This window comes from Pristis pectinata, chromosome 25 (genome assembly GCF_009764475.1).
Source record: "Pristis pectinata isolate sPriPec2 chromosome 25, sPriPec2.1.pri, whole genome shotgun sequence".
In the NCBI taxonomy this organism is placed as follows: Eukaryota; Metazoa; Chordata; class Chondrichthyes; order Rhinopristiformes; family Pristidae; genus Pristis; species Pristis pectinata.
In genome coordinates, this window is record NC_067429.1 from 28,644,387 (window position 1) to 28,669,964 (window position 25,578).

A 25,578-nucleotide genomic window follows, 5' to 3' on the forward strand; every position below is an offset into this window, starting at 1 on the left:
TGTCTGTTTTTAGATTAAAAGCCATACTCTAGGATGTCCTTGCAGAAACAATGCTGGTATCCTAGTGAATCTCTGAGGGCTGTGCTTATGAATATTCGATGAATGGGGAGAGAAAAGATGTGACATAATCTTGGAAGAGCAGTGCCATCATTCAAGCATATTTTTAGATTACAGCACCACTGAAGATGGGCCTTGAAATATCCCTTTCAGAGCCCTCGGATCCTCCTAATGGTATTCCGAGAGGCATTGCCCACATGGAGAAAAATAAGGTGATCATCTTGAAGTCTGGAACTGCTTGCACGTCCCTTGATAGACACGGATGAGGGCAGCATCTTTCAAAAAAGGCCAGTCTCATCTACATAAAACACTTGTTTAGGAGAGTAGCCATCTTCTGCAGTGAATGGTGGGTTTGTCATTGCCGCTCAACTTTGAAATGGTGTGCTGCAGATAGTAGGCCTCGAGCATAGCAATAACATCCTGCTGCACGGGTTATAACAATGAAGTGGTATTGGGGAATAGCAAGGTACCTGGATTTATTGGATAGTTATCCTCTGATTTGGTGCCTTTTGAAACGCTTTCTGCTGCCATGGCATCTGCTCGTGCTCTCTATCTTAATAGACAAGTATTAAGCAGGGTAACATAATTCTTGAAATGTTCAAATCTTGAAGGTATCAGCACCTTCAGAAGGTAGATCATCTGCCTCTTGTTTTTTCTTGTCCTGTCATAGGATCTCACTTTTTCCTGGATCATCGTCAAAATTGAGAGCGCATGTCATTTGATTCTGATATTCTAACCAAACACAATCCTTTTTCCATTCTCTCCATTAACATATGTCTACCTTTTAAACAGTAATACTCCTCATGTCAGTGGTTTGGTACTAACTGTTATTTTGTCAGCAACATTGGGGATTGTTTGTACTGTCAGTGCAAGATTTAACAATTGGTAAATGTACAATAAACGTTCACCTTTTTCCCTGGTTAATTATATCCAGCTTCATATTAATAGTTATAGCTTGCCGTGATTTCTTGGAGGAGGTGCAGTCCTCAACTGCTAGGGCATTTTGAAGGATACACAAAATGTGGTGAATCATAATAACATGCGGAACACTGCGAACTCGACACAGATGAAATGGCTTGGGAGGAGGTGCAAAATGTATTATGGATGGAGATCAGCAATCTTTTTTGTTATAGCAAAGCTCCATTAATCAAGGATCCGTACCCTAAAGAGCCAATGGTGTTATAGTGAAAATTTGTAAATCCAGGATACCTGCATTCGCAGTTTCCCTGGGTTTGAAACTGCAACCTTTTGACTCTGCAACAAGATTGCTATCAAATTAACATTCTTCCTGTTCACGAGAGACTTTATAGAATGCCTTGCAGTAAATATAAAAGATCACATGGGATTATTTTGCAGAAGAACAGAGGAGTTCTCCTTGCATCCTGGCTGGTATTTATTTTTGTGGTTATCTTGTTGAGCTTCCTTTGTTCCATTTGGTTGCCAAGTTTTCCAGATTACTGTAACTAAACTTCTTAAAGAAGCACCTGTTTAGCTGTAAAAATACTTTGGGGCATTCTGGAATCATGAATATAAACTTCATTTGTAATAATCTGATACCTGCTTTCCTCCAGGATAGTTTAGGTATGGCAAAACATTTGTTAATTTTATGGCGTGAGGGTTTACCTGGGGAGGACAGCATGTACTGCCCTTGCACGAGTAATTAGCTGCCACTTAAAACCACTTCCATGCATCACTAACTCCCACAGCCCAGGTTTTGACCCAACCACAATGAGGGATTATCAATATATTTTCATGTTCTAGGTTCTCTGTTTCTTGACGAACCTGCACCTATAGTTCCTGAACCTGCTGCCTTGTTCTTTGATTTAGAAGGTTCTGTAAAGTTGCCCTGATGCGTAACTGCACAGCATTTTTTACCTGATGCACACTGCAGCAATGGTGTGCTGATGGTAGAGGGAATAAATGATTAACGTGGTAAGTTGCTTTGTTCCTGCAGGAGTATCTTTGAGGCCGTGACAACTGGCCACTAATAACATCAACATTCATCGTTTGTGTGAATTATGCCTCCGCTCAGTGGTTTTCCCCTCAATATCCATTGACTTCGGTTTTACCAGGGCTCCTTGCTACCACACTCAACCAAATACTACCTTGATGCCAAATCAGCCTCTTTCTCTTGCCTCCCCTCTGGAATTCAACCCTTTGTCCATGATTGGACCACAGCTATGAAGAGGTCTGCAGCTGAGAGGTCCTAATGTAAACCTAAACTAGGCACAGATGAGCAGATTATTGTTTGGTAACACTTTTGGTACAATCTTTCTTTAGAAGTGGGTTGTTATGGCAATAATTAGGTTATCCCAGTGTGCTGTAGGTTTTATGGGCATGACATATTTGGACAATTTTCTACTGTGCCAGTAGATGCCAGTGTTGGAACCAAACTGGAACAGTATAGTCAGAGGTGCAGATAATTATAGAGACCAAGTCTTCTCTATTGTAGCCTGTGTCTTCAGCACTCTAGGCCATTTCTTTATTGCATAAAGTGAATTAAATTACGTGGACTGGTTTCTGAGAGAGCAGGAGCTTTTGAAGATGCTGAAATGGATCGTATACTTGAAATTTCTGGTTGAAGTTTGTTTCAAATGCTGCAGCCTTGGCTTAGCTCCTCTGCTATTGTTGAGGACAGAAATGTCCTTGGAGCCTCCTCCACCTCGTGTTAGTTGTTTAATGTCAACCACCACGCCAGAATGTTTGACAGGGCTGAAGAACTTTCATCAGATATGAGCATCTTTGGATCACCTAGCTCTGTGTATGGTATGTTATTTAGCACATGTGTACTCCTGTGTTCTCCAGGCTGGAAGTTTGGTTTTGGGTATATCTTGTATAGCAGCTGGCATGTACATCTACTCATTAAATCAGGTTTGAACGTGCACCTTATGATACATCCTAAGCTGTAGGATATCATTGAAACCTTTACATGGGCAGAGATCAAGTTCTGAATGTTTGTTTTCAAAAAAAAGCATGGCATCTCAATTTATTTTCAACAATAACATTTGCATTTTTAATATTGTATCAAGAGAGTCATTTTTTTTCCATTGTAGTGCAGCTTGAACCATGACATCAGAGCCAAATTAGTGAGGGAGCAGAGCCATTATTTTCCCTCTGAAAAATCATTAAGGCCTGGCGTCTGTATTGCTGACAGTCCCAAATCTATTTTAAAAGGGTTGGATCTGGTTGATATCGTCCTTTCACAGTACATCAACTGCAACTTGCAAGTGTAGTAATTTTATGTTTTAACAAAATTTGCTGCATGTAGATTTCTGCGCAGATGCGACTTTTGTATATAATGACTGTTTTAAGACTTGTGATCCAGGTCATTTAGTTTTCCACCTCGTACATACTTGATATACTGCAGGATACAGTTCCTCTTGTTAAGTGGTAACCATGTGATATTGGTCAGCTCCATTTGCCTGACATAGTCAACTGCTTTTGATAAGTCATGGTGCCTACACGCATGCAATTCTATGTCTACTATTTTGAGAGAAAGAACAATTCTTTGAAACTGCAAGTAATTTCCCTCAGCATGTTTTGGATTCCACATGCTAATTTTGGTCCTGTAATTTTGAAAAAAGGGATTTTGTGAAGTAAATGTGATGCATTCACTCATGAGAAGTGCTTGAGGGTTTGAAATGTTGAAAGGGTTGGTGGTCTTTTTTTAAGAAAGAGACTTGCTGTGTTTTGAACATTACAAAACTTAACCAAGAGATCTTTTCTGAGGTGCTACACATTTTTTAAAAAAAAATCTGTGCTGTCATCAAAATTTGGACAAAAGGATTTCTTTTACACTTAATAAAAACCTATAATTAGTGATACATTCCCAACTGCTGAGTGCAACAGGTAAACATATGTGGTATCTTGTGCTAGATGGTGATATTTAATTCTAAAACTCCATGCTGTTAATTTTGAACCATAATAGTCATCACTCTGTTTAATGTATAGGTGCTTAATCCTTTAATTTAGAGACTGACTGCTTTTAGTAGTCCTACTTTTAAAAGGGCTGTGCCCTAGTAAGCAGTTGACTGTTGAGATCCTAAAGATCTCTTGATGTTTTTCAACCTATGTAACCTTTTTCTCCTGTCTGGTTTGTCTTTTGTATCATTCATATCCTTCAGCTATGAGAGTTGGTGAATGTCCCATTTCAGGCTTTGATCCAGCCTGCGTGGCATGCGTGGTTTTATCTGGAGTATGAAAATTCTTGGTCACCAGTCAATCTCCCTCCCCTTCTTTTGGGAAAGCTTTCCCCTAGTTTCTATTGGGTGTGAGTGCCAATACCATGCTGTAGGGAGAAGTTCTATTTAAGCTAAATTTACAGGCTTATTGTGATGTTCAACTGACTTTGTTTTTTTTAAGATCAGTTTTTTTTTCTGGTGGTCATCTTTGTTACAACTTAATGTGAAGGCTGGTATGAGAAAGGAAATTTGTCTGGCGATGCCATACCTCTCCTGCAACCTATTGTGTTAAGAATAGGCAGTGGAGAGCAATTATAGGTAAGGCAATGTACTTAAATTTGCAAGAACCTTGTCTGTGGCAATTTGAGTTATTAGTGTGGCATTGTTAATTTACATTGTCAACAGCAACACTTCACTCTAATGTTCCAAAGCTCGGTGATCTCTCCAGACACAGCTTAAAGATGTATTCATACTTTGGTTTAATTGTTGGAGGTGTCTCATCCAGTGTCATCCTCAAGCTCCTATCTTGGAAGTGTCGCTGGCCTCCTTACAGAGCAAGTTCTGGGTTTCATTGTGCCGCAGTGCTGAATGAAGATTAGATGTACTTTCCCAACACCCCTCCCCCTAACAGGAAGAGCAAGATTATGCTATTCTAAAGTGTTTCACTTACTGCTGGGATAATTGTCTCTAAATTGCACTTTCTGGAAACCTTGAGAGCAAGAAAAGGAAAGGGAATGCATCTAAAAGCCAGCTCGGCCAGTGCTCCACAGCCAGGAAGTATGGTCGTGATGCAGTTACACAAACCTTTTGTGAGACTGCACCAGAAATACTTGTTTCGGTACCCAAAGAAAGTGCGTACTTGCCGTGGAGTCGGTGCCATGCAGGGTCATGGCGTTGATTCTAAAGGTGAGGGGTTGTCTATTAGGCAGAGAGAGTAAAATTGGCCAGCACTAACTGTTGAAAAATGAGAGCTGATCTTATTGAAGCACAAGATTATTTTTGGGGTTTTTGGACTGGATTCCTTAAGTTGCAGAATCTAGAACTAGAGGGCATACTGTTGGTCAAAGGGAGCAGCCATATAGACGTGAGGAAGAAAAATTCTTTAAATCTTTGGATTCCTCTGTTAGATAGGGCTGTGGATGCTTGGTCATTGAGTATATTCAAGATGAGAGTTTTTTTTGCAGACTGGGAATCAAGGGATCTGGAGGAAATGTGGTTGATGAAGAGGATCAGTCATGATCTTGAGGAGCTGTATTGCCTTCTATTTATAGAGTTATAGAGTCGCACAGCATAGAACGAGGCCATTTGGTGATGTTCTTAAGTCATAAATGGAAAAAGATGACAACCTGGCCCCCTAACTACATGCGTGTTGTTGACAATGTGTCCTGATCATTCGATTATCGAGAACCTTATCTCCACTTAGACACTTGTTTCTGAAGGTGCTTTGAAGCAAATTTTGTATAGCTGGATATTTATTGTAACTGAAGAATGTTCCTATCATGCCAGTATGTTTCACCATGTGATTGGTGCTGTACTCATCGTCCATTGAGACTGCCAATTAACAGTTAATCATAGAAACATTTTTAATCCATTTAACAGATCCAAAAAATTTCTGAATTGTGACTGAATTTCATTAGAAGCTTTAACTTTTAAACACTCTTAAAAGTTGCGAAGGAACGTGGATTGGATTAATTAATATCGGGCAGGGATTTTCCTAATAGTGTTCAATTAGCTTCTGGTTTAAGTCAATCAAAGGCTGGATGACCATCATAAAATGAGAAGTGACTGCACTTCAAAGGTTATTTGGCCAGACATCCTAGTCACTTATCATTTTTTTGTGGTGTCGTGCAGTGCTTTGAGAGCTGAATGGCTGAAATGGTCTGTTTTCAGCGATAGTGATTTGAAGATGTATGTTGGCAGCACACTAGTAATTACATTTATTTAAATAGTTCCATGGATGTTGTTTGAGGCAGTACTGGCCTTCTAATCTTTAGTGCAAATGAAGCATCATCAGCTTCCAAACCTGTCAATATCTCCTTATCCCTAGTATACTCCTGCAGAGACTACAATCTCAATTAACATATAACCTTTGCTTGTAAAATGCACTACATCATGACCCCCCCCCCCCCCCCATGCTTGCCATTGGAGACCCACAAATTCTAGTCCACTCAGTGCCTCAGTTTAAAATCCATTTGTTGGTTTGCGGTTCATCTGTATAACTGCTATATCTCCAGTATCCTGAACCTACCATTGCTCTGGTTTTAGCCAATGATGCATTTTGTTCCTTTTTCATTGGCAGCCACACCTTCAGCTGTGAGGGGTTCCATGCTCAGGATCTTCACCTGAAACTCCTCCACTTCTCCATCTCACCATTGGAGCCATTTCTTTGTCTTTTGATGACCTATGATATTTGTTGGCTCAGTTCTTTCTTCCCATTGTTTCCATGTTTGCATCGTGACTGCCTTTCAATTTAAACGCACGTAGGTGGCTCTCGTTCTTTGGTTGTGCCATTGAACCAGAAAATGAAAATTCAGTTTAATGCATTGTCAGAAGGTATTACTACAGGCAATACAGCTCTCCCTCAGTATTGCATTGATTGGGGAATTGTGATCTTGTAATCAAATTACAGGGCAACAATGCTGCCAATGAGCAAAATGACAGTATTTTCTTTGATCACCCAAATTAAAGATTTCTGTTCTCTGCTAATTTTCTCCTTGATATTGGTTTATTATTGTCACTTGTACTAAGGTACAGTGAAAAACTTGTCTTGCATACCAATCGTACAGGTCAATTCATTACACAGTGCAGTTACATTGAGTTAGTACAGAATCCATTGATGTAGTACAGGTAAAAACAATAACAGTACAGACATTAAAGTGTCACAGCTACAGAGAAAGTGCAGTGCAATAAGGTGCAAGGTCACAACAAGTTAGATCATGAGGTCATAGTCAATCTCATCGTATAAGCTGACCTTTCAATAGTCTTATCACAGTAGGAGAGAAGCTGTCCTTAAGTCTGGTGGTACGTGCCCTCAGGCTCCTGTATCTTCTACCCGATGGAAGAGGAGAGAAGAGAGAGTGACCCCGGTGGGTGGGGTCTTTGATTATGCTGGCTGCTTCACCAAGACAACGAGAGGTAAAGACAGTCCAAGGAGGGGAGGCTGGTGTTCGTGATGCGCTGGGCTGTGTCCACACTTCTGCAGTTTCTTGTGGTCCTGGGCAGAGCAGTTGCCTTACCACGCCGTGGTACATCCAGATAGGATGCTTTCTATGGTGCATTGATAAAAGTTGATGCGTGTCAAAGGGGACAAACTGAATTTCTTTAGCCTCCTGAGGAAGTAGAGGCACTGGTGAGCTTTCTTGGCCATGGCATCTATGTGATTTGACCAGGACAGGCTGTTGGTGATGTTCACTCCCAGGAACTTGAAGCTCTCAACCCTCTCGACCTCAGCACCATTGATGTAGACAGGTGCATGTACACCGCCCCCTTTCCTGAAGTCAATGACCAGCTCTTTTGTTGACATTGAGGGAAAGGTTGTTGTCATGACACCATTCCACTAAGCTCTCTATCTCCTTCCTGTACTGTGACTCATCGTTATTTGAGATACTGCCTACAACGGTGGTATCATCTGCAGACTTGTAGATGGAGTTAGACCAGAATCTGGCCACACAGTCATGAGTGTATAGGGAGTAGAGGTAGAGGGCTGAGTACACAGCCTTGTGGGGCACCAGTGTTGAGAATAATCGTGCCAGAGGTATTGCTGCCTATCCTCACTGATTGTGGTCTGTTGGTTAGAAAGTCAAGGATCCAGTTACAGAGGGAGGTTTTGAGTCCTAGGTCTTGGAGTTTAGTGACAAGCTGGCTTGGGATTATTGTATATGAAAGCAGAGCTGTAGTCAATAAACAATAGTCTAATGTAGGTGTCTTTACTGTCCAGATGCTCCAGAGCTGAGTGTAGGGCCAGGGAGATGGCGTCCGCTGTAAACCTGTTTTGGCGATAGGCAAATTGCAGTGGGTCAAGATTGTCTGGGAGGCTGGAGTTGATGCATGCCACGACCAACCTCTCAAAGCACTTCATGATGGGGGATGTCAGAGCCACTGGTCAGTAGTCATAAAGGCATGAATATGGGGTATTGTTCCATGTGTTCTTGTTTCTTAAGGCAGTCTCTTGGGTTGGATTATGATGCCTCCACTCAAATTTTCTGGGTTCTGAGATTGCTAATGAGGCTGACTGCAGAACTGTTGACTCTCCCCACAGATGGGGCAGGACATGGCTGAAGGAGTGAGCTGGTGGGTAGTTTGGGAGGTATTCTGTTACTTGTGCTGCTTCCGGAGGGCTTCTCTATGCTCCTGGTGCATAACCATTAGGTTCTCAAAACCATCCCGATTGATCCTTCTCCACTTTAAGTTGTCATGAGGTTCCTAAGACAAAATGGGGATGTTGCACTTCAAGGAAGCTTTGAGCATATCCTTGAATCTTTTCTCCATACACCTGATGGTTTCCTCCCAATGCAGCCTGGAATAGTATGTCTGTTTTAGGAGTCGATTCTGGGAATGCAACCAATGTGGTCTGTCCAACAAACATGACTGAGAGTTAATGGGGCCTCAGTGCTGTGGATGTTGGCAGGGAGGGGATGCTGATGCTGGTTTGCTTATCCTTTCACTGAATTTGGAGGATTTTGTAGAGATAGTGTTGGTGGTATTTTTCCAATGTCTTGAGATGTCTGCTGTGGGTAATCCAGGTCTCTGTGAGCTTTTGGGAGGGCAGGGATCACTACTTTTGTGTAGATAATGAGTTTTGTACCAGATCTGAGGACTTGAACTTGAAATACCCCTTCCCTCAATTGACCAAAGGTTGCGTTGTCATTTTGAATGTGGTGGTGAATTTCTTCATTGATTTTTTTTTTCATTTGCTAAGAGGTGGCTCCCAAGATATGGGTAGTAGTCCACTTTTTCCATGGTCTCCTCGTGAATTTTTTATTGTCAACCTGCCCCCAGTGCACCCCATTACCCTTTGACAATAACGTTCCACGTGTACTAATAATTTGGTCATTCTTCACGTGCAAGCTTGGGAGAGAATGTTGGAAAGTTATTGAACTGTTTAAAAAAAACTGTGATTTGCACATAATATTATTTACACTACTGCTTTCAAACAAGTCTTCCATGAACACTGACACAGATTTTCACATCTTCAGTACTAAAATTGGCTGTTAACAGCGTTAAATGTCAGTTGTTCATGGCATCAGTGACTGGAAACTAAAGAGTATTTAAAAATAGCCTTGACTAGTAGGGATGCAGGTTTCTGTTGGTCTGAAATGAGGTGTTAATTTTCAAATCTGCATCATCAGAAATGCTGGAAAGTTTTTCCTTTCCTTATTATCTTGGTCCCTCAAAACTTTAATTGAGGATTTTTTTGTTTACCAAGGGCACGAATATAACATATTATCATAGGTCTAAGCTGTTTAGTGACCTGATTAAGGATACAAAATTTGCAGGTCACCAAATCCACTCTCACCTGGAACTGTGCAAACTGCTGCATAGAAGCTGGCTCCAGATTGATTGACTAAAGTCCTGATCATCACAGGGCATCACAGTTGTTCCACTGAGATGTTCAGAGAACTATGTCACAGTTTAAACTGTCAAAAAGCTTTAAGGATTGTGAAGCTTTATTTGAAAACTAAATATGCTATTAAAAAGGTGAAAGCATAAAGACAAGCAAGGACAAATTAGTGAAATAGTTAAATTAATTAACATATCTTTCAAAAGAAAGCAAATTGCTTTTTATTTTCTTCCCCCTAGCGTTCATCTCCATTTAGATGAATGGATTGGCTGTTCCTGTGCCAGTTTGAAAGGTACCATTTTACCCATTTTAAGTGCTAGGAAATCTGTGGAGGTTTATTCTCCACAACATGACTCCAAAGACACTAAACGAAAAGTGTAATTGTGAATCTCATCAGTCAGTTCTAAGGAAGTTTAGGACTTTAAATTTGTTCCAAGGGTCCTGAAATATGCACAGTGGCATATTAAAAGTAGACTATTCCATGTGGAACTGCTGACTTATCAGAAATTTCAGGCCCATGTGTTTTTTTTTACCCCTACTCTGATGTTCACTCGATCAAATCCCTGTTGTGTGTATGGACTGTTTGGGTCTGGTTTTGGAGTAGTTCCACCCATCCACTTTTCACTTTATCTTTATCAAAGATTGCTCTCCAGGTTTAACCGGCAGTTGCTGTTGTCTCTGTTGAACTGACAGCAAACCAGGAGACTGCATCTTTTATTTGCTGAATGAAATGCAGTGATATTATCAATTATGTGTTGTCAGGATGTTCTGTTTTCTTTTGGGGGGAGGGTCTATATAAAGTGTGCATCTTTGTAAGAGTACAGTAAGTACATTTCTGCCTGGTCCCCACCACTCCCAAAGGGCCGTGTATTTATGGATGAGTTGAATGACCTTGCCCCACCTGCAGCTTATGTTTTAAGTACTTCTTGTACCCGTATGAAAATGATGGATTGTCCCCTCTAGTTCACTGGAAAGAACCCAAGTGTAAAAGCAAGTGTGTGATATGGGAATCTGCCACAGATCTGCAGAGAGAAATTTTCCAAAATGCATAGTTGTAAAAGGAAGCCCCACATTTCTATAATAACAGCAGCAAAATTCCTAACCTGGCTTGACTAATATTGCTTTTAAATGTTTTGAGAGCATGTATGTGAACCAAATCCTGATGCTGTTTCTGCCGCAGGATGCCTTCATCCCAATTATTATTCAGATGAATTTGCAGCCACGCCTTGAGTTTGTCCCAACATCAAAAGTTGTAAGAAATGATGTTACAGAGCTTATAGTTTCTGTTTTAAGTTGGCTCAGAATATCTTTGTGGGGGTGAAGCCCAAACAGTAATAAGGGATTTAAAGTTGGGATAGAAAATTTGACCTTCTTTGATTTTGCCCCTTTTGATTTGCAAAAGTCTGAGTCTTCAGTATTTGATTGAAGTGAGGAAAAATTGCTTCTCTTGCAATTGCAGTACCTGGGGGTAAGTTTGAGTTTCGGATTATGAAGTTGTGGTTTCTTTGTCCTCTCAACTCTAAACTAGATTTCTGACCTCCTGATCATTGTAGCCTGGTTAAATAAAACAAATGCAAGTTTTCTAAAAGAATGCCACACCCATTATTACTCTTCTAGGTGAAGCAAAGATTCACATTCACCTCCAACCTCATCTACAGCATTGGGTGCTCCTGATGTGGACTCTTCTATATTGGGAGACCAAGCACAATGGCTGTCCCAGGCTGCTGGTTGGGAATGCAACTCTGCCTTCAATGCTATCCCAAGCAAACTTGTCACCAAACTCCGAGACCTAAGACTCAACTCCTCCCTCTGTAACTGGATCCTTGACTTTCTAACCAACAGACTGCAATCAGTGAGGATAGGCAGCAATACCTCCGGCACGATTATTCTCAACACTGGTGCCCTACAAGGCTGCGTCCTCAGCCCTCTACTCCCTATACACTCATGACTGTGTGTCCAGATTCTGCTCTAACTCCATCTACAAGTTTGCAGATGATACCACCGTTGTAGGCGGTATTTCAAACAGTGAGTCGGAGTACAGGAAGGAGATAGAGAGCTTAGTGGAATGGTGTCACGACAACAACCTTTCTCTCAATGTCAACAAAACGAAAGAGCTGGTCATTGACTTCAGGAAAGGGGGCGGTGTACATGCACCTGTCTACATCAATAGTGCTGAGGTCAAGAGCTTCCAGTTCCTGGGAGTGAACATCACCAACAGCCTGTCCTGGTCAAATCACATAGATGCCATGGCCAAGAAAGCTCACCAGTGCCTCTACTTCCTCAGGAGGCTAAAGAAATTCAGTTTGTCCCCTTTGACACGCATCAACTTTTATCGATGCACCATAGAAAGCATCCTATCTGGATGCATCACGGCTTGGTATGGCAGCTTCTCTGCCCAGGACCGCAAGAAACTGCAGAGTGTTGTGGACACAGCCCAGCACATCACGAACACCAGCCTCCCCTCCTTGGACTCTGTCTTTACCTCTCACTGTCTTGGTGAAGCAGCCAGCATAATCAAAGGCCCCACCCACCCGGGTCATTCTGTCTTCTATTCCATCGGGTAGAAGATACAGGATCCTGAGGGCATGTACCACCAGACTTAAGGACAGCTTCTACCCCACTGTGATAAGACTATTGAATGGTCCCCTTATAGGATGAGATGAACTATGACCTCACGATCTCCTTGTTGTGACCTTGCACCTTATTGCACTGCACTTTCTCTGTAGCTGTGACACTTTACCCTGTACTGTTATTGTTCTTACCTGTACTACATCAATGCACACTGTACTAACCCAATGTAACTGCACTGTGTAATGAATTGACCAGTATGATCAGTATGCAAGACAAGTTTTTCACTGTACCTCGGTACAAGTGACAATAATATACCAATACCTTCCCATTCCCATACTGCCCTGCCTTCTCCACTGACAGGGTGAAGCCCAACACAAACTAGAGAAACAACACCACCTATTCCACCTGCATCCTGACCCGAAACAATGACAATTCCTTTCCCTCCACAGATGCTGCTTGACCCACTGAGTTCCTCCAGCAGATTGTTGCTCCAGATTCCGGCATCTGCAGTCTCTTGTGTCTCCACGCCCATTATTGATGCTGATGAGCTGAGTTGAATTAACATTAACAATGCCGTTTTGGATGTCTCAACTAAAATAAGCTTAGTGTTCCCCTCCATGTTACTGAAGTCCCCAGCTGAGAATACAAATTTTCTGTAACAGTTTTCAATGCCTGAAGCATTTTCTTAAATTAGCTGAATTGATTAAGCCATTGTTTCTCAAAATCTGCAAAGTTCTAGGTTTTTAAAGCTGCATGTCCAATGTTGCATCTCTTGTCCAATGTTAAATCTCTTCCACTGTTTATTTAGATCATGTGGTGATCTGAATGATAAATAAACCTACCACCTTGGTTCTGTAACCCTTAATATTATGGGAGATTGTTCCGGAGTTCTGGAATCCTTTGGAGAAGGAGTGATTCCTAATATCGTGATTTGAATAAGTTAGCTCTTATTCAGAGATCTTCCCCCACCCCAGAAACTTGTTTATCAAATCCTTGAATTAATTATATCATCCTTTTTATCTATAATCAAAGGAACCTGTCATTTTTATTCTTGTTGTTTTGTTGATAGTGTTCCATTTTAATTAGCAGCATCTGGAAAATTAGTTTAGATTCTTTATCTGGGGCAGAGAAAGATATGGTTGTCATTTTTGCAGCTCATTGAGCACAGTTTCTCAATGTGGGATCTGTAAAGGCAATATAAATCATTTTATAACCATCTCCTATTCAAATGCATTGTTGCCTTTGGTCCATTGAAAGAACCAGGCTTGATGCTGCCTCCACTGCCAACTCCCACAAGGTTGGTTCTCATGAGGTGTGGAGTTGAGTTCCAACACTGAGAATGAGTTTAAGGTTTTATTCATGTATGGGAGAGGATCTGAAGTCTCTCTGGTGAAATTGCATAGCTAAATACATAAAATGAGACTCAGTTAACATAGGGGATAGAAAGAGTAAGGGCCACAAGGAGCAAATCGCTCTAACTATAAATTTAGTTGTATGTTATTCAATGGAAAATTGTCTTGTTTTGTATGAGGAGAAAGTTCTTAGTAACCTGGTTTGCAGCTGAAACCTGTGTATTTGGCAAAGTCTGCTTTTGCTGATTTCTGATGTGTGCAAAACTGTGTCCCCTTCACCCATGACAGTTGTTTGCTGACCTGAATTGGCTTCTGATTGAACACATCCCAGTTTTAAAATACAAATTTCAAATTCCTCCAGTATTCTGATTGTACCTAACTGTGGAATCTTTTCCAGACCTATGATGCTTTGAGCTAATTGCAATTCTCCAGCTTGGGAAGCTTTTGTATTTGTTCCTTTTTGTAATGAGTCCTTTTGTCTGCTGCGGATTAAAGAACTGAAACTGTAAACTCTCAAGTTCTCTCCGTATAGCGTTCTGATTCTGTATCTTTCCTCCTCTTAGTATTTCTTAACCTTCTTTGGCTAAGTTTCTGTTACATTTCCTTGTGTAAAATCTTATTAAAAAAGCTCCCTTTGGCTGTTTCATCATTTGCATTGATGTAGCTGTGATTTGTTAGCTCTAAGTATAGAACTAAATAATATTATGAAATCTTAAACAAAAAAACCCTTTCATCTTGACCCAGAGTGCAGGCCATTTGTGTGCCTTCATTTTGACTATTGACCAGCATGGAAATACTCCAGCTCAGCCAGAATCTGCTTGATATATCTTCCAGCAGCAGTCACAATGGAAATTTTGGCTAAATTTTCTTTTGTCTTGCTTCTGGCTTCGAGGCTCGATGTAGCATTGCATCTCATCCATCTGAGATTTGTCTCTAGGTTTGCCTCTGGACAATGTATTTACAAACTAAGCACAATTCTGAGTCAAAGTTCATTCCTGAACAGCACGGCAGCTGATGTGATCTGTGTTGTAGGTTAGGCTAATAATTAATTTCACTCTTATCAGACCTCTACAATTTATACTTCCTGATTATTTTCTGTGCTGAGATCAAAATGACTAAATGTTTTTGGTGAAATTTGTACAATAATACCTCAAGTATTGGAAAAGTGATTCAGTCTGAAAGGCTTTCAGGTGTTTAAAAGCTAGCTGTATGTAATTCATGGGTTTATTAAATGGAATCATAAGCAAACATCTAATTTTGCAAGAGCAAGGACCAATCCCACAATCAAATTAAAGGAGTAAATAAAAAAAAAATCGGATGTGATTAATTTAATGTTCCTTTTTGGGCAATGTAAACACTCCCATTGAATACATCCCTTTTGAGGTACACCTCCCAGGAGATGCTAATCTGCACCTGAATTTTTTTTATTTGGGGTCAAGCAAAGCAGAGTTGAGCACTGATGTGCACTGGGAATTTCATTGTTTTCCATGAAGCATGTTTCTGTACTATAACCCACTGGCAGCAAGACCCTCGTCTTCATTTAAAAAAAATAAAAACCAGATTCAGATTTTGCTAGAAAATAATCTAGGCTAATGTGAGAGGTTAAATTGAAAGCTTCTGTATATGGTAGGTTGGCATTTAAATGGGTTATGGTGCATGGGGTTACTAAATTAACTAGTGAATGAATTGCAGCTTAGTGAAGTTTAGTTATTGGATTTTAAGTTATCATTTTGTTTTCTGAACTGTGCACTTACTCTAGTCCATCGAGGATTCAGTATGCCAGAGTATTGTTTCTCTTTCAGCAATTCAGAAATCCCACTAGTGGCTTTTTTTTTTGCATTATATTTTTGCTTTGAGTTGATTTAACAAAGCCAATGTTCATTATTTACAGTTGCTATCATTTTGGGATTCTTTTTAAAAGGGAAAAAATAAACTAGGATATCTGCCATGAGAGGTTGTTGAGTTGATAACTTCAAAGGTAATTAGGCAATGATCAATAACTTCACGTTGCTGAGTTTGAAGCTGGGTAATTTATTTGAGGCTTTTGTTTTTATTGCCGGTCAATTTAATTGCTTTTGGTGCAAATGTGATTTTTATGATTTTTTTTTAAACCAAGTATTGCCAGAAGTAGAAATGTCTTTTGAGGGTGTGTTTTTTCCCAGTAGTCATCAAGTTGCCAAGATCAGATCAAAACTGCATATGCTCTGTTCTGTGCTTGAGGTCATTCTCTGTGTGAGAGTAGGAAGGTTAGTTAGTGTTGGCTTCATCCAAATTTTTTTACTGATCTCTCTCGTCTAGGTATCACCTGAAGATGTTTTGACTGCAGGGGTGGGTATGCTTTAACATTGTGGATGAGCAGCTTGTAGCACAGTTGCGGTGATCTAAGTGACACTAGATCTTTTATTTTAAGGTCACAGATCAAACAATTCCTTGGAGTGTTGTCATTAGACATGCTTGTAATTGCGGCTGCCTGTGAAATCCCAAAGTCGGTTGGGGTTGGGAGGGTTGTAACTATAGGTTTCAGATTGTGGGTTAATGAGTAGTTTTTTTCCCCCACACAAGGTTATCTGCAGAAGCATGATAGCCATACAGCATTTTCAATACAGTTTCCCTTTTAATGTACTTGTGGTTGGTTTCTTGCGCACCACTTGTTACATTTGCCAAAGAATGCTTTCTTTAAAGTCTGGAACCCCAAATGACAACTGTGTTGTGAACACTATCTACTATGAATGAGTTAGATAGTCATTGACAAGTTGGTTGGATAGTTCATTTGTATACTCTAGATTGTAAGTAGAAGCTGTTTCCCACCCTGGTCACTTCTCCCTCTGATATGATCCTATCTTCACCTGAACTGAATTTAGCCATCCATCACTGGATTTTAGGACAATCGTCAAACTGTCCTGCTGAAACCATTCACTACTAGATCTTCCATCAGAGGAAAAATGATCTGTGATTCCATCTCTGGTTAACCTGTTCTTTTTAGACACTCCACTCAGATGTTTTTCGTTTATCCCATGTGTTTCCCCCCTCTTGCCCTGAATCTTAATCTCTCATACCATCTCTTCCCTCTTTTTGCCCTGCTCTGCAATTTTTCTTCCCTGGGTTTTCTTGTCCATTAGACTTTTTTTTCCTATAACTTGCAACTTATCCAATTCTGTTTGCTGGTCTTCATGCTAATTGATATTGAACGACTGTAGATTTATTTTCATTTAATGTTCCTCCTAAGTGTGTCAATACTCCAAAAAGGCAGCTTCAGTTGCTCCATCTTTCCAAACTATGACCCTCCACTGCAAGATGCAGCTTCTCTTTTCTCTTGCATGTTTTGACTTGTTTTCTGTTTCTTCCTTAATTTTGTGACCCATTTTCCAACAGATCTCTACTTCAACTTTTATAATCTCTGGTTGTTGCTCATGCCATTCCACCTTCCTACGTCAAAAAAAAAGCTGTAATCAAAATCAGTAAGGAGGTTCTGTGCAATAACCAGATGCCTGCACTGCAAATCTAAGCGTTTGCAAATTCGTATCCCGACATGCAATATGAACATTTGAATTCATCAGTAAATTAAGAAGATAACTTTAGTTATGTTGGTGAATGTGAAGGTGTTGTCTCTTTTACCCATGTTCTCCATCATAACAATTGTCCATTTCCACCTCTAACTTCCACCCAGTAAACTGTCAGGTTTGTGTACATATCTACTTTCTGAGTGCAGTTGCTTCCTCCAGAATGGACAAGTAGTCATGCTTTAATACTGCTTGGTTGGGTCGTGCTGCTGGTGTTCCTCAATATGCTTAATTTGGTACTTATTGCCTCTTTTGCTTTTTGCCGTTGTGTTCCACTTGCTATTTCTCATAAGTACCACTCTGCGGTTGTCTCCTTCATTGTTATATCCCCTGTAAACAATTTGGATACTACTTCATTGAACACATGGTTAATTTATCAAGGTTTTCTTTTGTTCCTCCATTCCCAAGCCTCTAAATAGATCAGAATGATTTGAAAAGAGGAAGTAGGGGAAAACAGCATTTGAATCTGAACCCAGTGATGATTTTTTTGAGTGAAGATTGTAAGGAAAGAGAAACGTACAGAGTTTAAATAGTGGGAATTCACACTTATGGGAAATAGCAAAGAAATAAAAAAGGCAAAGGAACAATGTTTATTTGGTAAATCAAGATTTATTTTGGTTTTTGTAATTGTGCAAAGGTCAACATTCAGGAGGAAACCCCTTGGAATTATTGCTGCTTCAATATTTGTTTGTCCATAAAATTTGCATTACTTGCAATCATTTTGTGGAAACATTTTCTTGAATTTCCTGGTGGATTATGTCAAATTGAGGATGGTGTTCTTTTTGCAGATTTGATTCCAAAGCAGTAGTGCGGTACTTCATTTGGTAGATGGAAAGTAAGGACATGTTTTAGTACTTTCACATGGAACCCATAACCTACTACCAGTTTTCATTTTGATCCTGCAAAACCTCTCAGCCACAGACATCACTAAAACTTTGCTCTGAACACAGCTACAAGAACTGAATTACCAAGAGTTGAGTAACTTTTAACATCAGGGCAGCATTTGAATTTGTGGTATGGAGCCCCAGTAAAATTGAAGTTGAAAACTTGTCAATATCTTGAGTCATACCTAGTAGAAAAGTATGTGGTTATTTAAGGCAAGTCAGCCCAATCCTAGGGCAGTAATGTAGGAATTCCACAAACGATGTCCTAAATCCAACTATTTTCAGTTGTTTTATCAATTATTGTCCTTCTAGTACAAGATGGAAAATGGGTTGTTCACTAATCGTAGTGTTCAATTCTGTTGGCAATTCCTCTAGTCTGTGCCCGTATGCAGCAAAACCTGAAGTACATTTGGGCTAGGTCCACAAGAGGTATAACCATCATCAACGTCTCCATCTCAAACCATCTTGTCATGGCATTCAATGACTTTCGTGCTAAACCTTTCTCCATCAAAAGCTGGTGGTCAATATTCTTCTGAAACTTGAAAGGATTAGCCACATGCACATGCATAGATACTGTGGTTGCAAGAGCATGTTAAAACATAGGTGTGACATGCTTCCTAATTTACCAGTGTCTTGCCACCACTGCATTGCGCGAGTCAGGAATGTGATGGAATGCTTTCCATTTGCCAGGACAAATGCAGCTCCAGCAAGATTTGTGAAACTCGGTACCTTCCAGCACAAAATAGCCCAGTTGATTGGGTCTGAATCCAGCACCCTTAACTTTTAGTCCCTCCCCTGCCCTTCACTCTGGAAACATGCTGGTCCTAAACTCTCCCTCTCTCACTTTTAAGAACCTCCCACTTGCCAGGCATACCTCGGCATACTGCTAAAAGCGTAACTTTCTAGCTAATGCATCAAGATTATCCTTGCTCCAACTTAGGACTTGTTAATGGATCATCTTCACTGTGAAGGCATTGTTTGCTTTAGGTAGAGTCTTGTCCAAATGACACAAAACAACACAACACTTCCTTGATGCTGCACTGTGTACAAATGGAGATGCCAATTTGTTATTGCATTATCATCATACTGGGTGGGTACTTGGTTTTGATATTGATCTTTTATGTTGAGCTCAAAGTATGAGGAAGATCTTACTACAGTCACATTAGTCAAATTCTTGCGGGTGATCCTTGGTATTCTCCTTCTTTTAGGCCTACTTTACATACATCATCTGCTTTTGGTGATCGCAACTATAGTTGAGTTACCTTTCAGTATCTGCAGTTTCCAAGGTACGAGTGCCCTCCTGATATTGATGTACAACTATCCTCATCCTCTACCCCCATTCTCTTTCGTCAGCTTACAATTTTTATTTGGCTACACCCTCCACATCCTTTTAGATTGTCACTTAGCAACATGGAACTCAGTTCTTTGCTCCATTTGTATTGATGCAGTTGTTGCCTGCAATGGTGCTTCTTCCTGCCGTGCCATTCCTTCTGATCCCACCCCCCCCCTTCTATTTCTACATCCGATGCCTTTAGCTACTGTTATATGGAGGAGTGTTCTTTCAGCTGAAAGAGGATGAGGTTTTGTTGCCACTGACTTGACCTGTTGAATTTTCTTTGGGTCTGGAGTCAATGATGTGGATGCCTGGGCTACTTTAGGTTTCTGGTTTTCACAACTGCTCTGTCACCTCTATCCTGCCAGCGTCGGATGGTGATGGAGGAGTCTGGGATGTTAGCTATAAGCTGTCATTCTATGATTAGAAGTGTGACAGGCTGTTGTTCGACTGGACCTGTGGATCAGCTTATCCCATTTTGATGTTCATGAGGAGAACGTTGCAGGACGTGGCTTGGTTATGCCTGGGTTGATGTTGGGTAGTCTGTCTTTAATTTATTGTGTTTTGTCTTTTGATTTGAAGCTGAGTAGTTTGCTAAGCTATTTGAGAGGGAAGTATTGCTGTATCTGATTGCATATAGGCTCGTCTGGTTAAGGGTGGCGGGTCTTGCTTCATTTTAAAAACCCATCTGGTTCACTAATGTCCTCTTTTGACAATTTAGCCATCTCATTGTTGCTTTTACTGATGCTGGCTTGCATTTCAGATTGTTTAATTATATGTATTTAAATTACCCAGCTGCTGTGGTGAGATTTGAACTCTGGGAATAATTAATTCAGTAGTTTGACCACTGGCCTTACTTTGAACTTGCTTTGTTGTTTTATGTACTTTGAGGGGGGGTGGGGGTGGAATTGCAAATAAAGTAGGTTGAGAGTTTCTGCATTCACTGCTCACCTGAGATGCAAAAGTCAGATGCTGGTTCTTGCAACAGGTGTGAAGATGTTATTATGTGTTTACATGGGCACTTTCCATTTTGTTACAAATGTGATGAAGGGAGCTGACTGCAGGAAGTAAGTTCTTGTATTATAGAAGTGAATACTGACAAGGTTTACACTGTAATGTTCATTCCTATTTTTGTAGCCATTTTCCTTATGACGCTAAGTGTTTTCTGTAAGAGTACATATCAACTGAAGTCTTGTGTTCATTCCTCTTCAGTAGAAATGATGGAAGAACTGCACAGTCTCGACCCAAGGCGGCAGGAGCTTCTTGAAGCGAGGTTTACTGGGATGGGAGTCACTAAGGTAAGAGACGGTACCCAGCACTTGAGATTTTGATTAAATGTTGTACTTAAGGAACAGTTTAGAAAATGAGGTAGAATTCCTGGACTGCTGCGTAACACCAAGACTACAGCAGGAGATGAGGTCTAGTAGTACACATCTCCTGTTGAAATTCTTTCTCGTTTATACCTGCTGGTTGTGTTGTTGATTGTTTCAGCTTTTGGGAAGAGCAATGTGAAAGATTCCAATACATTTGCTCCTAAGCCATTACAAGTGCCTTGTAGCTTGGCTGTATTGACTCGAAATTCCATGTTTGTACAGCATTAACTGAGCTTTGCTAGCATGTCAGTCATGATGGTAGGGTTGGCTCTATTTCTCCTCCCTCGGTTCCAGGAAGATTGGTTGATTTAATGTTCCCACCAGCTTTCTTACAATACCTACTCAAAATTGATGTTGGGAGAGTTGTCATCTGCCATCAACAACCAAAATCAGCTCTTTTACTTGAAGCAAAGGGAATGTGCTTTTATTGTGCCATTCACAACATACAGATATCTCAAAGTCAATTAAGAACTTTTGAACTTGAATTGGTGTTTAATAAAGGAAATTAGATGCTACTTATGGTCACCATTTGACACTTATGGTCTCAAAGTAAGCAGCAAATAAAAAGCCTGCAATTTGCTTTGATGAAGATAGAGAAATAATCTCTGTTAAGACACAGGGGATGACTCCACCAAGATAGTGCTGTGGTTTCTTTTTATTCACCTGAAAGGGCTGATTGGTCCTCTCCCTCTGAAAGATTCTGCTTCTGACAATAGTTCTCAGTACAGAACTTCATTATAGCCCCTTGTATACACCAGGTATCAGAGGTTCCTTACCGTATACCCTTGCAAGATTTACCAGCTGCCAGATTACCATTGGCAAGGATGGCATTCAGGAGCTGGTTTCCTGGCCTTGACTGAGGATGACTGTTGTGAAGCTGAGGCAGTTGGAAGGATGTCCAGTAGCTGGGTAAAGCAGCCAGGACTATGCACTAGTTATATTTTGTGAGGCGAGCTACCTGGAAATAAGACTCTTTACTGCTGCTGGGTTTGGCGCAAGGAAAGTTGACTGATGCTGCTGACTCAGCTGGGCTTTCGCCCTACCTAGTGACTACCTTTAGACTGCCTGAGAAGAAGATAAGTACCAGGGTTAGAAAAGGATGGGTGAAGCCTGCCAGACTTGGCCCTACTATTTTCATATGGGGCTGATGAATTTTCTGATGGTGTTTGCCCTCTGGAACTGACACTGAGGGCCAACAGCAGCAATTGCTACCCTGACTGGATGCCAAACTGTTGGAGAATACCAAAGCCTTGTACGACATGACACAATTTCTCTGCTGTGCCTATTAGAAATGGGCTGCATGCTTTCAGGGTTTGGTGGCTTGAGTATATATGAATTGGGATCAGGAGTGGACCACTGCTGACGCTACTGTCTGTATGGAAACACTTGGAGCCAATGGTGGCAGGATCCAGGCTAGAGGACTGTGACAGCAGAGTAATCCTCATGATTAGCTTTGGTGGGTGCAATGCATCTTTAAATGCCTATGAGTGGTGTGTATTAATGGTTTTGGCGTAAGCCTTGTGTGGTTTGTCTTTTGTACAATGACAACCTGAACATTGGTTGTCACTCATTTCTAACTCTTTCATGATTTCCAAGACATGGTGCACGTCTAAAAATGAGACAGACTATGTTCTTGGGTTTTCCCACCACTCCTTTCTCCACCACCCTCCCCTTGCCCCATCCCAAGCTTTTGGCTTTTAAAGGTCAAGGACAATACCTTGGAATGAGTAGAACACCTCAATTGCAAATTGTGACCAATATACCTTGTAACAAAGTAAATACACCCTTTACTAATGGCCCACATCTACAGAACTGCTAATGTCATTGCACAGATAAATATGTTCCTGATTTCTATACCTGTGCATTTGCAACACATGTCAGTAACCCACTGATGCATCTGTCTTTCTGCTCCACCATTGGACCCATTGCAGGGTCTGGGTGCAGAGTTCAGTTGTGTTGAGCCGAGGGGCTAGATGTATTTACATCCTGGCCCATCACTAAATGCTAGGCAAGACCAGCTTATGTAGAATGATCCCCTTCACTTGGACCTGGATTTTAAAAAGATAAGTGGTTCATTTGTTAACAAATCACTTAAATGTGTTTCTTTTGGTAAATTTACTAATACCTTTCTGTTGACTTGTGCAACTTGATTTTTTTTTTGTCCCAGCAGTACCTTGCTAGGTTTGTAATTTTTTTTGGTTTTATTATAACATTGAAACATTTTTTTGTAATGTTGCCAGACTACAACTGTGGTGAGACCAAGGGTTTGCCTTTGAGCCTTGATGTCAGGTAGTGGGAGGAGGAGCTCCAAAAGCATCCTCTATCTCTGTGATGGGGCCCACCATGTGGATGCCAAAGATAAGACTGAAGCATTTGCCACCACGTTCAATCGGAGGTGTTGAGTGAAAGATCCTTCTTGGCTTTCTTCCCAAGATCCCCATTGTTAGAGGAGTCATTCTACAGCCAATGTGATATCGAGCAACAATTGAGAGAACTACAGTAAAAGTGATTATAAGTAGACAACGTCCTAGTTGTTGTACTGAAGGCTTGCACTCCGTAGCAGCTGCATTTCTAGTCAAGGTGCTTTGTAGCTCCACCACTCTCATCAGCCCAACACTGAGCAATTGCACAGGTATGTCTGGTCCACTAAAAGCAAGTCAAATCCAGTCTGGCTAATTACTGCCAAATTGGCTGCTGATAATAATCTGTTAGTGACGGGCAATGTCACTTATTCATCAATTACGTGCTCACTAATGACCAGTTTAGGCTTTATCAGAATCACTTAGCTGCATAGCAATATCAACCTTGGTTCAAGCCAAATTCTAGAAATAAGATGACAGCAACTGTTGCTGACATCAAGGCAGTGTCTGGCTGAGTATGGCATTAGGAACCCCAGTCAAACTGCAGTTGATGGTGGTTGAGGGGAAAAATGGTTGGGATCATAATTGTCTCAAAAGAGGATGGTTTTGGTCATCATCCCAACACCAAGATACACCGCAAGAGTTCCTCAGCTATAGCCTGGTCCCAACCATCTTCAGCTGCCTTATCAATGGCCTTCCATGTATTACGAGGTCAGAAATGGGACTGTTGTGCCAAAGTAAAACAGGATTGTTCGCAGATCTGATAAGAATAAGCCTTGCACACGCAATGCTGCACACAACACACTTTATTGCTAAGTTATAATAAATGATACTTATTTCAGACGCATGCCTGAGCCCATTTAACTACAGCACCCCGTTCCAATCGGTCCGCAGCGTCAGTCGCGACCTCACCTGTGGTGAGCCCAAATATAAGAGACCTCCCCACCAGTGCGCTCACCATGGTCACTTCTCTCCATCCCTACCTGGGTCGATCCTTTGTCCTGGTCGACCCATCACATGACCATTGCCTCGAGCACTGCAAGCTCATGTCTGTAGAGACAGTACCTTGGTTACCTAGCACCCAGGTCACTCTTCCGCCCCCACCCCCCCAAGTACGCTTACATTTGATCACAGTAATTGTTCCTTGCGCTCTCTGGCCGACATTCCAGGATTCTTACTACAGGATGTTTGTTGGTTGTTTCATGTGAGCTCCCATCGTTGGGAAATTAAGCAGGCCATGCAGGCAGAAGAACCAGGCAATATTTAGCCATAGACTGACAAGTGGCCAATAACAATAGCACAAATGCTAGGCAATGACCATCTCCAACAAGAGTGAGTGTAACCCCCTAAGCTTGACAATCAATCTGGAGGTTACTGTTTACCAAAAGCTCAACTGCCACACACATACAATATCTACAAGACAAGGTTAAGAAGCTGGTCATGCCTCATTGAGTCGCTCGCCTCCTGACATCAACTTGCCTGGATAAGTAGAGCTGCTGCTGCTGCCTCACTGCTCCAACAACCCAGGTTCCACCCTGACCTCTGCTGCTGTGTGTCCGAAACCTATATATTCAATATGGGTTTCCCCTGGGTATTCTGGTTTCTTCCCACATCCCAGTGACGTGTGGGTTGGTAGGTTAATTCACCACTGTAAATTTTCTCTTGTTTGCAGTTGAGTGATAGAATCTGGAGAGAACTGATGGGAATATGGAGAGAATAAAATGGGATTAGCATAGAATTAGTATAGCTGGATTGTTGGTGCAGACTCAGTTTCCCTGCTGTTTAACTCTATGACAAGATACTCAACAGCAACCAACAATGCAGCCTACTAGTTGATATCCCACTTACTTTTATAACTATTACTCCTTCCCCAACCAGTGCACCATGGGTGCAGAATGTAATATTCATAAAATGACACTGCAGTTACTTGCCTCTCTTCACTGTGTCCTTATTCACCCTAAGTCCTGTTGACCTTTCAATCCAATGCCTCTGGCCTATGTTGTCAATTGTGCCTCCACTTTAAATTTCTCATCCTAATATCCAGATCCCTCCGTAACTTTTCTCCCAATCTCCTATCTTATACCCTTAGGATATATATTGTTAATTCTGGCTTCTTAAGTATCTTAATAATATTGACCAGAAATACACACATCACTCCAGGTGTGATCTCACCAAGGCCCTGTATAATTGTGATAAGACATCCTTGCTCCTGTGCTTAACCTTTTGCTATGTGCTTAACTGCTTGCTGTACCTACTGTTTGCTTTCCATGACTGTATGAGGACACTTGCTCCAGTACTTAACATTTTGTAATGAAGATCAACATTTCCCAACCTAACACGATTTACG

General features: G+C 41.0%; 1 protein-coding gene across 8 annotated transcripts in view; it reads left to right on the forward strand.

Moving 5' to 3' along the window:
- The window catches only part of tlk2 (tousled-like kinase 2), a 136,436-nt gene that overhangs the window by 7,881 nt on the left and 102,977 nt on the right, over positions 1–25,578 (forward strand). For 4 of the 8 annotated variants that reach the window (XM_052038448.1, XM_052038447.1, XM_052038454.1 and 1 more), the window contains exon 2: positions 20,711–20,796. In XM_052038448.1, the coding sequence (XP_051894408.1) occupies positions 20,716–20,796 (81 nt within the window). In that variant the 5' untranslated portion in view covers positions 20,711–20,715. Of the gene's footprint in view, positions 1–19,387; positions 19,452–20,710; positions 20,797–25,578 lie in introns of those variants that run through there. The other 4 variants (XM_052038450.1, XM_052038451.1, XM_052038453.1 and 1 more) reach the window with 3 other exon arrangements.